Source organism: Arvicola amphibius, chromosome 2 (assembly GCF_903992535.2).
Source record: "Arvicola amphibius chromosome 2, mArvAmp1.2, whole genome shotgun sequence".
Taxonomy (NCBI): domain Eukaryota; kingdom Metazoa; phylum Chordata; class Mammalia; order Rodentia; family Cricetidae; genus Arvicola; species Arvicola amphibius.
Genome location: NC_052048.2, coordinates 188049382 through 188064403, shown reverse-complemented (window position 1 = coordinate 188064403; position 15022 = coordinate 188049382). Strand labels below are relative to the sequence as shown.

General features: G+C 38.9%; 1 protein-coding gene across 1 annotated transcript in view; it reads right to left on the bottom strand.

Moving 5' to 3' along the window:
* Positions 1 to 15022, bottom strand: part of Mgam2 (maltase-glucoamylase 2 (putative)) — a 77901-nt gene that overhangs the window by 24887 nt on the left and 37992 nt on the right. Inside the window, exons 25-36 of the mRNA XM_038318491.1 lie at positions 13927 to 14157; positions 13153 to 13307; positions 11924 to 12092; positions 11279 to 11375; positions 10738 to 10850; positions 9818 to 9943; positions 8252 to 8380; positions 6850 to 6957; positions 4945 to 5007; positions 4020 to 4154; positions 2470 to 2554; positions 1445 to 1583 (exon numbers count right to left, since the gene is read on the bottom strand). Coding sequence (XP_038174419.1) covers positions 1445 to 1583; positions 2470 to 2554; positions 4020 to 4154; positions 4945 to 5007; positions 6850 to 6957; positions 8252 to 8380; positions 9818 to 9943; positions 10738 to 10850; positions 11279 to 11375; positions 11924 to 12092; positions 13153 to 13307; positions 13927 to 14157 — 1550 coding nt within the window. The remainder of the gene's footprint in view (positions 1 to 1444; positions 1584 to 2469; positions 2555 to 4019; positions 4155 to 4944; positions 5008 to 6849; positions 6958 to 8251; positions 8381 to 9817; positions 9944 to 10737; positions 10851 to 11278; positions 11376 to 11923; positions 12093 to 13152; positions 13308 to 13926; positions 14158 to 15022) is intronic.

Sequence of the window (15022 nt, the reverse complement as noted above, 5' to 3'; positions counted from 1 at the left end):
GAATTCTTTCTCTGCTCCTTTAAGATGCAAATCTTTTTTAAAAAAAGCTGATTGTGTGGGATTTAGAACCAGGAACTTCTTCCTCAAGGCCCAGAGTTTGCCTTTGTAATGCAGTCAAAGGGGAAGGTAATGGGCCCCACCCACTCAGGCTCTGAAAAAGAGTTGGGGGGTCAGTCTTTAACAAAGTTACCCTGGCTCAAGGAAGGAGAAAGCCTCTTCTCTCAAAGACCAGTGAAAGCACTTTTCCTGACAGGGACTGGAGGTATGGGGGGGGGGGGGGGAAGTGGTAGGAGCGGGGAGTCAGGGGTGGGGGATGGGGGGTGGAGTGGGTAGGGAAATCAGTGGCTACAGAATTCAGAAAAGTAGCTGATCAAATGAGAACAGAAACAACAGCCAACCTTGTGGACAATAGAAGAGCTATAATTTATTATTAGAAATGTTCAATATTCAATTATAACACCAAACAAATTACTCAAAAAATGTAAGAAAAAAATGAAGCCAATAAGTGGATTTTAGACATAAAGCAAAGAAAAACCAGCCTACAGGCCACAACCCAGAGAAACTAGACAACAAAGAAGACCTTAAGAGAGACATACATGGATCTACATAGAATGGCGAAAAAAATCAAATTCTCCTGAGTAAATTGAGAGTGTGGGGATCACAAGAGAGTGTAGAAGGGGAAAGGGGAGTGGAGAAAAATATATGACTCAATAAAAAAAAAATAAGAAAATGGGGCTGAAGATTTGGCTCAGAGGTTAAGAGCATTGCATGCTTTTCCAAAGGTCCTGAGTTCAATTCCCAGCAACCACATGGTGGCTCATAACCATCTGTAATGGGGTCTGGCGCCCTCTTCTGGCCGTCAGGCATACACACAGACAGAATATTGTATACATAATAAATAAATAAATAAATAAATAAATAAATAAATAAATAAAATAAGAAAATGGTCAAAAAACGGAAAAAAGAAACTGTTACGGAAGGGTCTTGGTAGAGAAGGGGTTTACATGAGATATAATAAATATATTCAAAGAACTATATGAAAGTGTGTCTACTAAAGAAAATATGGTCTGTCAAATCACTAAATGGATAATGAAGCAGGATGGAAAAGCAGGGGAAATTACAGGGACAGAGAAAGGGTAAAGGTGCTTAGCTTGGTTAAGAGTCAAGACTTTCCAGTCCAATTAACAAAATTTGCTTAGAGACAGTATTCCTTTTATCTAGAAGTGTTTTGAATAAGACAATGATGAGATGACAATGGACCAAGCTAAAGGCCTAAGCACTTTTGTCCCCTGAATAGAACCTCATTGCTTTTCCCATATTTCCCTGAAACAATCTGGGAGTCTCACAAGCAACATTATAAACTATGTGTATAGTGAAAATACACCTTAATTCCTGGGGCCAGGCTTTTCTTTATCTTTACTAACAGTGACAAGAACATACTCACTCGTAGGTGGGTCTGGTCTGGGACCACCCGTACAGGTTGTGCACATCATAGTGCCGCACCCGGGAGCCGTCTGGAAGGATCTGCTCACTCTCCATGCACAGGGTCTTGCTGCTCAAGCCCAAATTCCTGGCTTCTAAATCTGAGGGGGAAATACTGAGTTATTTTCCAAACATCTTGATTCATATATTGGCATGTCTATCATAACAGATCTAATTACTTAAGATTTTTAATAAAGAAAAGCAACATCCTGTGATTTCAAAAGCCATTAAGGCTGAGAAGAACATAGAGACTGTATGTTCTTTTGCTCCAACTCTAACTCAATGTGTGGGCCACCTCATTTCTCACCAAGACTTTGTTGTTAGGACAGTTCCTTCCACTAGATGGTAATGTTCTCAAGGGAATAAATACATCTTGTTCCAATTAATTCTGTGCTGATGTTTCTAAATCTTTCTGGCTTGTCAGCATTTGACTAACAAATATTAAATTAAGGGAGGAATGAGATGGATGGATGGTTGGTTGGATGGATGGATATAAGGATGGAAACATGACCAAATAGACATTAATAAGCCTAGATTTTAGTTGCTGATACAATGTTTTCAGGAACTTCATTCCTTGGTCTTCTTTGTGGTGAGATGACTCAATATTCTGAGATTTCTTTGACCACAGCCTCTTATTCCAGTTTCTGGTGCAATTAGCACTGAAGTGGTATCTTTCATGAAGTGTTTGAACATGGGTGGAGTTTGAGGACTAGATTTTCATACTCTTATCAAAAGAACCTGTGTATTTGAAACTTTGGCAATAAATTTATAGTCATCAATATGATCAAGTGCATTGCTTAGCTTCTTTTCTAACACTTGTCATTAATTTTATACTTAATGACTCACTTAGTGATTTGAATATATTCGAATAGACTTTATTTGTGAATTTTATGCCATGCTGAGAGTTTGTTTACCCCTCCCCTCCAAAACTTTGGCTTCATGTGAGAATAAAAAGAAAAGGGGTCTTGAGCAGAAAAGAAATCATACACGGTATGTAGGGTGGTTTATTGAGAATTTCACTGCGGCAGCCCTTGACGGATCCCTCCACAAAGGTTGAAGGCTCATTCATATCCTGAAGCAAAGAAGAAAAGATTCTGTCCAGTCAGAGGCAGTATATCATTTCTACATAGAACACTAACCTCAAAAAACTGATCTTTCACCATCTTTATGCTCCGCATGGGTCAAACTAAAATCTAAAATCCCATGTTAGCTTGGTGGAGTAAAGACTCCTTCCAGTTTACCTGGCCTTTTCAAACGTATTAAAGTTGTATCATTATAGCAAAAACACTGAGGCAACATTGACCCTGAACCTAATTGAATACCTCATTCTATACCCCTTCCCAACAAGCCTGTCTTTATTTTTCTATTCATAGATTTTTTTTTTTTTTTACTTTTTATCTGTAACCAGTGGCCATTATGATATTCCTGTACCTTTTCTTATGGCCCTAACCTGGAAGTGATCCTGGGGCTGGCATAGGCTGCATATACTCTGAGCAGTTGTGATAACCCAGAAACAAGACTGGAAATAAACCTGACATTACAAAATGGATAGCTCAAATGCAAGAAGTAGAGGTCCCCAGGAAATGTTCATTGTCTTCCAGCAGAGTAAAAATAAGATTGATCTGCCTTAAAAACAGAAAACAGCAAGCATTTGAGACTAACTATGCATAGTTTTGGGTTACCCAACAATAGTTTCCTTTCTGTTAGAGCAAATACCTAATAGTTTTCAGAATCTCTTCTTCAAAGATGCCTACATTTCTTCACTGTCTGACTTATTCACTTGGATTAATTTGTGTTCTTCCACAAGTCTACAATATGTTTGTCTGGCTGAAGGTTCAAGTAGCCACTGAGGCCACAAAGCAGCCACAGGACTCATAAGTTTGTCTCCTTGTGAAGTGTGAGCTTCTACTCTGACCCAGGGTCTAGCAGCTCTTTAGAGCTGAACTGGAATTTGCTTAAAATTTCAGGGGACTAGAAGTGAGAGAGGAAGCCATGATATTAATGAATGTGCTTCCCACTGCTAGGAATCTGCAAATGGAGGATTCCCTAGAGACTTCCCAGATGCATCCCAAGGATCCCTGACCGAAAACCTGTGCAGCACACATTAGAGCAGCCTTTGAAAGACATCCCTGCAGAGCAGTCTATACTAGTTCAATAGTGAATGTCTTTTGGCTCCCAAATTAATGCCTTGTCCTTTCCCAGTTCTGCCCTGTCTTGCTGGATGGACTTGCAGGCTTCAGAGGGGATTTGATAGCTGGGAAATAAAGTCAAGAGACTGAAAATAAGAGATGCCAGGATGTTCACCCCTGTTGCCCATGTATTGGCATCTTCAGCAGCTGACACAATTCCTCAGTAGACTCCTCTACTAGACATGTCCCTAAGCAAACCCGTAATAATCTCTGCTATTCCTGGTTCTAGACACAAAATTCTTTTCCTTTCAGCTGTCCAGCCCTAGCTGCCTCTTCTGCCAGTTTATAAACTATCTTCTCCCTGCCTTCCGACTGCTCATATGTCCAAAGAATTAACCGTGCACTTACAATCCACAACCCATCAAACTTCAAGCTCTTCTCTGGCTCCCGAGGATTTGAATAGAGCTCCTCTATCTCTTTCTTCCACCACGCAGCTGTGCTGTCTCGCAGGAAATCAGGAAAAGCAACATAGGCCCTGTATAGCTGGAAGAGCAACACATGGCTTTAGTGGGAAGATCTCCACTATCTCCCCTATCCAGGAAGGGGAGTTCTGAAGAAGGGGAAAAAGGGCAAGCATTTGGGCCTGTCCAGTCTCTGATTTAACCTTGGCTTTGTGGCTGCTGTTGCTTCAGAATTCAGAATGGACACAAAGTTGGAGGGCCGGGGAACGGGGCTAATCTCTTAAGAAAAGGTTGAGTAGATTTAAAGCCCCTTGTAAGCATAATATTTGTTTTATGACTAGACATTAGCCATGGACAGTAGAAAACTAAAAGCCAGTATCTAAACAGTTGAATTGTAAAGATGCATGGGATTTTTGTAGACTGCCCAAACTAAGGAGGTCCTATCTGTCATTCCAAGGGAAAATGAGCTACATGGTGACTAAGAGTATAGGCTTGATGGAGCAGAAGACATGAAACCAAGGGCTTTCCTTCTTCCAGCCTACCAGTGATGCCTTTAGTTCTCAAAGTATTCCTCAAAAACCATTCGTCTGTGCTAGTTCCCTACTAGGAAAGATATTCTGGACTTTGATTCAATATTTTCAAGCAACATTATATTTGAATCACAAGCGATTAAGGGATTTTACTGTAATTTTCTTTTAATATCCTTCCATTTTGGTTGCCTGTCAAGTTTCTCATTTGAGCATTTCCTCTGCTAACACTTACCACCAAGCAAGCAGATTCAAGTTAGAGCTACTTAACCAGGAAGGGAAAGTTGCTTATCAAACACTTCAGATGTTTAGAGTATATTTCCAAAAATCTCTGTTCAGTTTTACCTTAACTTGAGTCTCATGGTCAAGAGAACCATCCACATTTACATTGGGCAAATCTGGCCAAACCTAGACAAATAAGAAAAATCCAAACCTTTAAAATGTCACTACACACAAACCATGAGGTGTTTCCCATGCAAAGTTCTAATGGGAGGCAACTCTACAAATGCCTTGATCTTTGTCCTAAGTTAAAGTGTAAAGTGTGAATGGATGGAATTCACCCAGGTGACAATGCCCAGGGTTTCCTTAACTCCACAAGTTTCCACATTTTAAATTTTGAACTCAAGTAACAAACTTCATTTTAAGTGCATCTTTTGCAAAATGATACTTCAAATGAATCCTTGGTTCTAGTATATATTTTATTTTTACCTATAGAAATTATTCTTTACAAATAAATATGAAATACGATGTCAGAGAAATGATGGGATTGACACTCCATCTTGCTGCCTGACCAAGACTGGATCCCTCCCACATTTCTATCTCATCACATATTGTTGCAGGATATTTGATCATACTGTGAACCCCAAGATTGTGCTATTTAATGGAAAAACCTGTTTCTATTTGTGACATGGCTCAGCCCTAGCACACACCTTTAATCCAAGTACTTTCTGATTGAATACTGTAAACAGTATTAAATAAAGTCAACCATAGGTCAAGAGGCAGAGCAAGCAACTGGTTGACAGTCAGCAAACATAGGATTATTAAGAAAACAATAAAGAATAAGAGGGAGTCAGGAGGATGGATGGAGAGATGCACAGGAAGTAGAAGGGAGGGACACTAAGTTTGAGGAGACCTGTTTGAGAAGATAGGAGTGAGGAGTTTTCTGGGAAGTCTGCTGAGGAGGAAGGTCAGCTGGGTGCTTTCTCTGCCTCTCTGAGCTAGCAGGCTTCCACCCCAGCATCTGGCTCCCGAGTCTTTATTGGTAAAATTAAATGTTTGAGAATTTGTTAAAAACAACAACACACTCCTCCATACAAGCTTTTCAGTCCTTTAGGCTTTTTCTCAATATTTTCTAGCAGTATCAATACTTGAGTAGTATATGTAGCATGAACAATCTATAGTATTAATCAATTTTATTTGTAATCAGCAGTACATGAATATATATATATATATATATATATATATATATATATATATCACCAGAGAATACTTATTGAACATTCTTCTAGAATCTGTATATTCTGAGATTCCAGTAGGAAATACTGCTTGCTTTCTCAGAGTTGGCAGAATTCTTACAAAATTAGTATGCTGCACTTCCTGAGGGCAACAACACAGAAACACTTCCTGTAACACGGCTAAACCAGTTATAGAGAGCTTTACAAGATGTCAAATGGGTCAGCTTCTGTCTTGAAGTGCAAGCCCAATGGGTTAGGGGAGAAGGTAGTGTTCAAAATGATCAGAGCTCATATCGAGGGCAATAGGCACAATAGGTCTAAGAAGGGAGTCTGAATCTAAGAGCTACTATCATCTGGCGCCCAGAGGTCTGCCTAAATTACCATTGTTATCATCCATATGAAATGAGGATTGAAGCCATAGAAAGGAGTTCAAAGTGACAAGATAATTTAGTGATTTTTTTTGTTAAATCTGATTAAGCATCATTAGTCAAAGCTGAATGATCATTTTGAATTTATGTGGTAGAGACACAGAACTCAGAGCCCTGGGGGATTATTAATGTTTGCCATGCTAAATATAAATATGAAGAGATTGAAATATTAGAATATTTGTAGGCAACGACAACACTCCATGGTTTAGCGAATTTGACCTGTAACTTTGGGCCTAATGCTTACTGTTAGGTAGCATTAGGAAGACTACTTTTTTAAAAAATATATTCATTACCCAGCATATATTTACAGAATTTATAGGAACATCTAGTGAGGTAGATTGATTCCTGGTACCTCTCTCAAGCCTTACCTTTCCCCAGACAATGTCATTGGAGTCAGGCCATTTGATGAACACATTGTTTTCCTGTCCTCGAGTAAATGGTAGATAGTGTGTCTCATTGCCAGAAATGGCTGGGTCCTAGTTTTAAAATCACAAATATGAGTGAAATATATCCAGGGAAATCCGACTCCCAAAACTGACAATTCATAGTGCAGAAAGTATGAGTTATCCAAGAAGTAATATTAATATTTTTAAAACGAGATTTGCCTTTACTGAGTCTATTACCAAAATCTGTGAAATAGAAAATTGCCACCAGTACCCAAAGAAAGATGCATAGTTCTTAAGGACAATCTCTTTCAAAGGGATTAAAAATCCATATCAAATGAAACTTTCTATATTATAGTACCCAAAGCTATAACTAAAGAAATGGGGGAGGGGATTTACAGAAACTGAGATATGACATGACAGGAGTGATGTTTTTTCCAAATCGCACACAAATCCATTTTTAAAAGAGGAGGGGAAGGAAATAAGAATTAAAAGAATATATTGACAGTTAACCATAAATTCTGTATGGTTACATTTGTGAAACAATTCCCAGTAAGCCAGGTTAGTAAGACATTACCTTCAATAGGAGAGGTCATGTAAGCCTTAGGAAAGCAAACTATTCTATTCTGCAGCCCAACTTGCTCACATCTAATATGGCAATCCCCACCTACTGCATCTCATACTGACCCAGCTCATCGCTATATTATGCTGGCTCATAACTGTCACACAAAAATATCACTGTCTGAGATTATATTTCTAATATTTGTTTTTTGATTGCTTCAGTCCACTAAAATAAATGCCTTTCTAAGAAAATAACACTGTCTTATTTACTAATATAGAATCTACGCTCTCCTGACAACTCCACAATGCTGAAAATCAAACCCCAGTGTTCAACAGATACTTGAATGAACAAGTAGCAACGGCCGTACTCTAGTTTGAGAAGCTGAAAGATTCATGTGCGGGTAACTAAGTAAGGTGAAATTCTAGATCTGTTTCTGAGTTCAATGAAATATCAATAAAGTCCCAAGACTCATCACCCCTGAGACACGGCTGTACCCCTGAGACACAGCCAGGGGCACTGCAGCATTTTATTTGCTGCCTTCAGCATTTTCGTTCTAGAATTCTAGCTTTAGTAAGAGAAAAATATCAATAAATGGCTTCCAGTGGTATCAAGCTATAAAAAATAAAAAGACATTTTACCTCTTTAAGATAATTTTCACTTTTCTTTCCTAGTTCATTTATTTAAAAAATTAAAAATAAATATTTAAGTGTCACAGGAAATTTCCAAAATGTACAAGAAGGTTTCTTGTAGCTGTCACTCCCTTTCTCCCAGTGGAATTATTTTGGAACCATAAAGACAGGACCCAAAGTCTGACATCATACCCACCAGAATGAGAATAAACTTCATGCCATTTGTCTTCTTTTGATTAATCAGGGCACCAAGATTTTGAAAGCTGGGGCTCAGGGTGAAGTCCAACTTTCGGATCATGTAATCTATGTCTACATGCTGGACATCCTACAGGAAGCAACAGGCGAGGTGCTCAGTGTCCTGGCAACAATGTTCTGCTGGTACAGTCAGGGCTCTGCAGCCCCTGCCTCTGCTTGCTGTCCTGGCCTGGGCTCCTCCTAAATTTCATCTCCTAACACACACTTAAGCACTTTTCAATTCCACATGCTGAAATTGCTTTCTGCTTCCTGCTCGCAGCTCACGTGTCCACATTTTTCAACTGCTTCTTCCACTGCTATCCCTTCTCTCCTTTCCCTCCCTCAATTCCTGTCCTCCTAACCCCTTCAAATCTCAGACCTGGGAAGCCCAACAAAGCACATCCCAAGATAGATAGTAAAATTTCCCTAAACAACAGAGTGTTGCATTGGCAGCCGTTTGTTCGTTTCAGTAGGTAGATCTTACTGAAGTTATTCACTATAGAAGTATATTATTTTTCAGCTGCCTCTACACAGTTCCCAAGTTTCTGCCCTTGAAACTCAGTCAACACCAGAGCATTGAACAATAGGTAAATTGGTTAATACTCAGATTTAAAAAGAACGCAAGCTGCTTCTTTTTAACCCCCAAATGATAATCACCTGTATTGTCTTAGGACTCTAGGTAAAATACTTTTGGGAAAGTGCAGACAAGTAGAAAAGCTAAAATTAAGACAAGAATGAACTAACATATTAATAGCATTAGTCAGATCTACGGATTTTTTTCAGCTTGCTATCTTATATTTTTTTCCATCTCTCTTTAACAGGTATATCATAAAATGTATTTTAAAAGGGAAAAGTGCAGCTCATACATAGGCATCAAATTATCTTCAGTGGAAAGATCACCTTATGCTGATTTTGTAATCCTTAATTTGCCTCCAAAATCTTAGGAGATGATCTAAAATTCAAGAAAGAGGAGTGCTAGTAAACCGGCAATTATACAAGTAGGAAGAGCACGCCACATATGTACTTTTGCTTTTTGATAGCAGCTAACCGTGTTTCTCAGACTTTACTTACGGAGTTAGATTAGGGATATATATATATATATATATATATATATATATATATATATATATGCCGAGATCTGTAAACTGCTTCTTTTCATACTGTCATTTCATGCTCATCTCTCCAAGATGCCTATTTCTGACTTTGTAGAGTCATGACGACTGCAAACTATTCCCAATGGCAGGCAGCGAGTGCCAGTATCCTGCAACCATCCCACTGCCTGCTGAAGGAGTCATATGTAACTCTTAGTTATGAACCTTGCAAACCAAGGTTCAGAATGCACTATGTTTAAAATGTAAAGCATTCTCCAAAAGACAATCTCTACCGCTGCTTTTCTACTACTAAACTAATCACAGCTTTAATTTGTATAAATCTGTTTTCATTACACAAGCAAGCAAAAAAAAAAAAAAAAAAAAAAAAAAAAAAAAAAAAAAAAAAAAAAAAACAGAGCAGAGGGAGAAGTTCATACATAGGGAATCTGGGCTGCCACCATTGCATCATACAAACTGGCAATTTCATCATCATTCTTGTATCCATAGCGACTCAGCTGGAATCCTAAGGCCCAGTATGGAGGCATGGCTGGTCGACCAACCAACTAGAATAAAATAAAATGCTAATTACCACACTTCATCCTTACATGTTGCATACATTTACTTAATCACCATGTCACATATCAGAAATATTTTTAAAGTCTATATTAATTAAAAATATCAGCGATTAAATAGTTAATTAATTAAAGATGAAAGTCTATATTTTTAAAGTAGTCTAAGTGAAATAAATCCTACTACTAGATATAAATACTACTATTAGAAATAAATAAATCTACTACTAGACTTTTTGTTTATTTTTTTGGGAGGGATTAAAGGCATGCGCCACCACCACTCAGCTCCTATTAGACTTCTTAAGGAAGAAGCATGAACAATTTTACTGAGTTCTAAGAACTCCCACTCAACATAAATAAGGAAGTCAAATGTAGAACCACGAGGGTGAAGCACAGAAACACTGTAGCTGAGGTCTCCTCCCCAGCTTAGCCACTAGTCCAGAAAACCTGAGACCTCCATAGAGAATCTTTACCAGAGACTCTTCCATAGACTACTGAGCAAGTGATCAAGAGATGCATGGGTTATTAATATGCCATCGTTACTTCTAAAGTCTGAAGTGTCAGCTTGAGTGAACATATGGATGTCTACAAAAACCACTGTCCAATAGATAAAGGTAAAACGCTTTGAACAACTGTTTTAGAGTGCAAGAAATATAGCAGTCTTCTCATAGGAACACCCATGAGTAAAAGTAACAAAAGCAACCTTATCTCAGTGTTAAGAACGTGGTAGCAATATCCAACAAATACATCGTGATTTTTTTTTATCAATGGGTAGACATGCTTCCAACCTGGGTGTATTGCTGAGTTACAAGTTCAGGGGTTGGCCCCAGAACCATGTAGAAATCCAGAATCCCTCCTATGGTGCGGTATGTCAGAGCAGGGGTTGGCTGGAGTGTCACATCTATAAAGATTAGAAAAAGCCAGATTGGTAAGGAGTCATAAGTCACCCTGATGGAGAATCTATCCTCAACTTTTCCATTTTCACCCTCACTCCTTAATATCTTCCTCCTCTGCAAAGTCTTCTCTTAGGCAGTGGGATCAAGATGGATTCCATGTGCCTAAAATAAATTTTATAATCTCAACACCTTACATCACGCTATGAAAAAGAAGCTAAAGTGTCACAGAAAATAAGGGACCATGGATAGGCATAATTTTATACTTAATATGTGGTCTTTTTTAATAACTTTTGAGTTAATAGATGAATGAGTGAAAGCCTTTATATCCAATTTTCCTTGCCCTTGAATGTCCTTATTTCTAGTAATAACCTAGACTCTAACAGGGTGGTCACAGTTGTCTGTGGTGGCATATAAATGTGTATGTCTGTCTTACCCATGGCATTGCTGTTCAACAGGAGCACTCCGTGGGCATTGCCATCATCTTCCAATGCCATATAGTAAGGGTGAACACCATAGGAATTCTTCTTGTACTATAAGAAAGAACTATAAAGTAATTACAAATAAAATCCCCAATAAATTGTATCCATATCACAAACAGAACAGTGAATTTATATTCGACATTGGAGATTGGACTTACCAATGACGTTGTTCCAAAAGCCTTGCTTGACTTTGTTTTCTACCACAAGCAAATAAATCTGTGTCCTTCACACTTTGTGCCCACTTCACTATTACGTAAATCTATCTGAGCATTGATTACACTATGCTATCCCTGTTTCATTATGTCTCCCTCAGCATTATAAGTCTTTGCAGGGCATAGACAGTATCTCATTAAACTTTCAACTGAGCACTTAATGCAATATTTGGTAAAAGTCAATAAAACTTGTATTCCACAGGAGTAGAGAAATTAAATGTTTTACAAGCAAGAGAGGATAAGATCACATGCCCTTTAGGATTTAAGAGCATAATTTTTGTCAGTATGAGTAAAAGCCGAAGAATATAGAATGATTTATGGACACAGGGATTTGAATAAATTTAGATTAAAAAAGAACATGACTGCTAATTTCATTCTCATCCTTACCGCTGGTGGCTCATCCCGAGCAAACATTCCCCACATGTTCCAACTCATGTTTCTTCTGAAAGATGCGTGCTCTGTTTCCCCAAAGCCGTAGATGTACTGAGATGGAAGGCGAGTAGAAATGGAAAGGAACATCTCACTGAAGGTGAAGCCAGGGAGCTGAGAATCCCAACTGCAATGCAAAAGCAGACTTCCATGCTGAGCTACAAATCACAAGCCAGAGGAAAGACAAAGCACATTTCTGTGGGTAATTCACTCTGATGCCTCCAATTTGGCGCCTAACTTGCTTGGAAGCCCCCCAGTTGTTGAACATCTGAATTCAGGTTCAAATGCTGTGAGAGGAACCAGGTCATAACAGTGGTCACAATTCAACTCCAAGTTTCCATTTTTGCATCTGTATCCTGTGGTTTGCAAGACTAAGAGTCCTTTTTTGGGAGGTCATGGGATCATTAAGAGAGAGAGAGAAAAAAAAACATGTCTCATTCACCCTTTTATTCCCAGTTCTTAGAGCCTGGTACATCAGCTTATGGGAAGTTATTAGTGAGTTCTACAAAACGACTGTGCAGTAACCTGTGAAACTCTCAGAATAACTGTTTTAGATTGCAAAAAATTTCCTAAAGGCGGAAAGAGAACACTGAATACATAGTCAAATCAACAAAAGCTACACACAGGAAAAGAAAAAACCACATGCACATGCCGCTGACAATCTCTACTGGGGCGGGGAACTTCCTCTCAGGCAAACTCCAGACTTTCAACAGCAGGACAAGACCTGAGAGATGATATAATTGATGACATATATATATATATATATATATATATATATATATATATATATATTTAATTCCCTACAGACCTCTGTCCCTCTCAGGATCCTGCTTCTTCAGCTATTTCTTGATGTTTAATGGAGAACAGACTCATGACATATGAAAGCTGCCTTGCTTATCAAGTAGTGTTTTCTGTTCTAGTTAGTAATTATATAAAACAGAACATATTTTATTTTTCTTAAATCAAATGGCACATCTTTTTAAAAAAAATCTTTCATTATTTTTTCTGAGTTAGTGACTGGCAGAAAAATTAATTTCCTAAAGAACTATGAGAAATTGATGCTCACTTCGACAAGCATGCTCATAATTATATTTTGTCTCAGAGATTAGTGGTTCACTTGCAGTGATTAGAAACATTGTAATTAGATCAGCCATCACTTTGATTAGGACCAAATAAACAGAGCTTACATCACAGTATTGGAGCTTTTCCTTCTAATTTGGAGTCCAAATGGGTTGGTTTTAACTGTGACATTATACAGGCAGTCCTCAGAGGATCCAAGTGGCGCAGCAGGGATGTTCAAAGGTACTGGGACCTCGTATCTCTTGTTAGTGGGGCTGTAAATCTGGGAAGAAGAAACGCAAGCTTTAATGGCATCTTTAGTTGATGCTAATGCAGGCTGAGAGTTCCCACTGCAGAAGTAAAACTGTTGGAAGGGAGTGAGCATCTCATCAGTGTGAGTCCCACAAAGCAGACTCATGCTGTTCAAGAAGATGAGATGGGTTTTTAATGACGTGTGTGATGCAGAATACTGATCATAACAAAAGATACAGAACTGTGGTAGATTTAAACTCACTTCCTTACTATCTCCTCCCTTTCTGACCTTTAGGTCTGAAGGCCCCCGCCTCTGCATTTGTAACATAGGGATTTGCATTAGCAGTCTGCCTGCCTGCCTGCCTGCCTGCCTGCCTGCCTGCCTGCCTGCCTGCCTGCTTGCTTGCTTGCTTGCTTGCTTGCTTGCTTGCTTGTGACAGTCCCAGTGTAGCTATGACTGGCCTGGAACACGCTATTTAGACCAGGCTGGCCTCCAGTTCATAAAGATCCACCCATCTCTGCCTCTTGAGTACTGGGATTAAAGGCATGTACCACCATACCAGGCCATTTCTTTTAGTGATCTCATGCGTATAAAATCTTGAGTCAAAAATATCCATGTTAAGAACCAGCAACTGTAACACGAGGATTACCTTGAACTGCAGCATGTTTTCTGTATGGTAAATTACACTCAGTTTCAGAGAGCTGATCTTTCCAGAAAGAGGATCAGAGACACTTGGAGCTGCTGCTGCCCGAGCAGATGTTGAGTCTTCCAGAAGGGTCAGGTCCATGGTTATGCCTGTTGGCTGGTACTGAACGTTACTGGCAGCATATTGGGGAATGGTGTCATAGAAACAGGTAGGCACTCCAGGAGTAGTTGTGGGCTAGAATAGTAGGAAGAATTCTTGGTAAGCTTCTACACAGCATTTTGAGACTCTAATTACCGAGGAAGCCAGTTAACACAGTAAGCTTCTAAGAACTTTGAAAGAGGTTAAAATGTTCCTTACAAAAAGATGAGTCCTAAGCCCTGGTAGTGTGCATGTGACATGTTGGAGATAAGGTCTTTCCAGATGATCAGGTTAAGATGAGGTCATTAAGGTGGGCTTTAAAATAATATGGTTAGTGTATATGTTACATAGGAGAATTGAGAAAAACAGTCAATCATACACTCAAGAGAACATTGTAAAGTCATGAAAGTGGAGATTTTACATGACACAAGCCAAGAAATGAAAAACATTGGTAACAAACCACCAGAATAATGGAACAGAGCTCACTCACGGTCCTCAAAAAAGAACCAACCCTGTCACAACACTCTGGTCTCTGAATTCAAGATTCTATACCTGGGAATAATTAAATTGGAAATTTCTAAGCGAGTTAGTCATACTATAATAGCCATAGCAAAGGAGCCAGGTCCGATTAAACTCACACAAACACACACATTATGCACACACACATTCACATGTTCACACACACACACACACACACACACACTTCTTCTGTGAGGAGTGAAGTGTGAATGATGATAGAACAGGAAGCCTAATCGGGCACTATAATCCTCAGGTAGGATCCTCCTTGTGCCTCCTGTTCCCAGTGTACTTGCTAACCTTTTCTGTTTTCCTCCATCATTCCCACAATTCAACAAGACTTATACTTTCAGGTTAGGTTTCCCAATAAACAAAAGCTGTTCATTTTCACAGTGATGTGGGATTCTCCTCTGTATGCTGTAAATGTGTTTTATTACCATTGGTT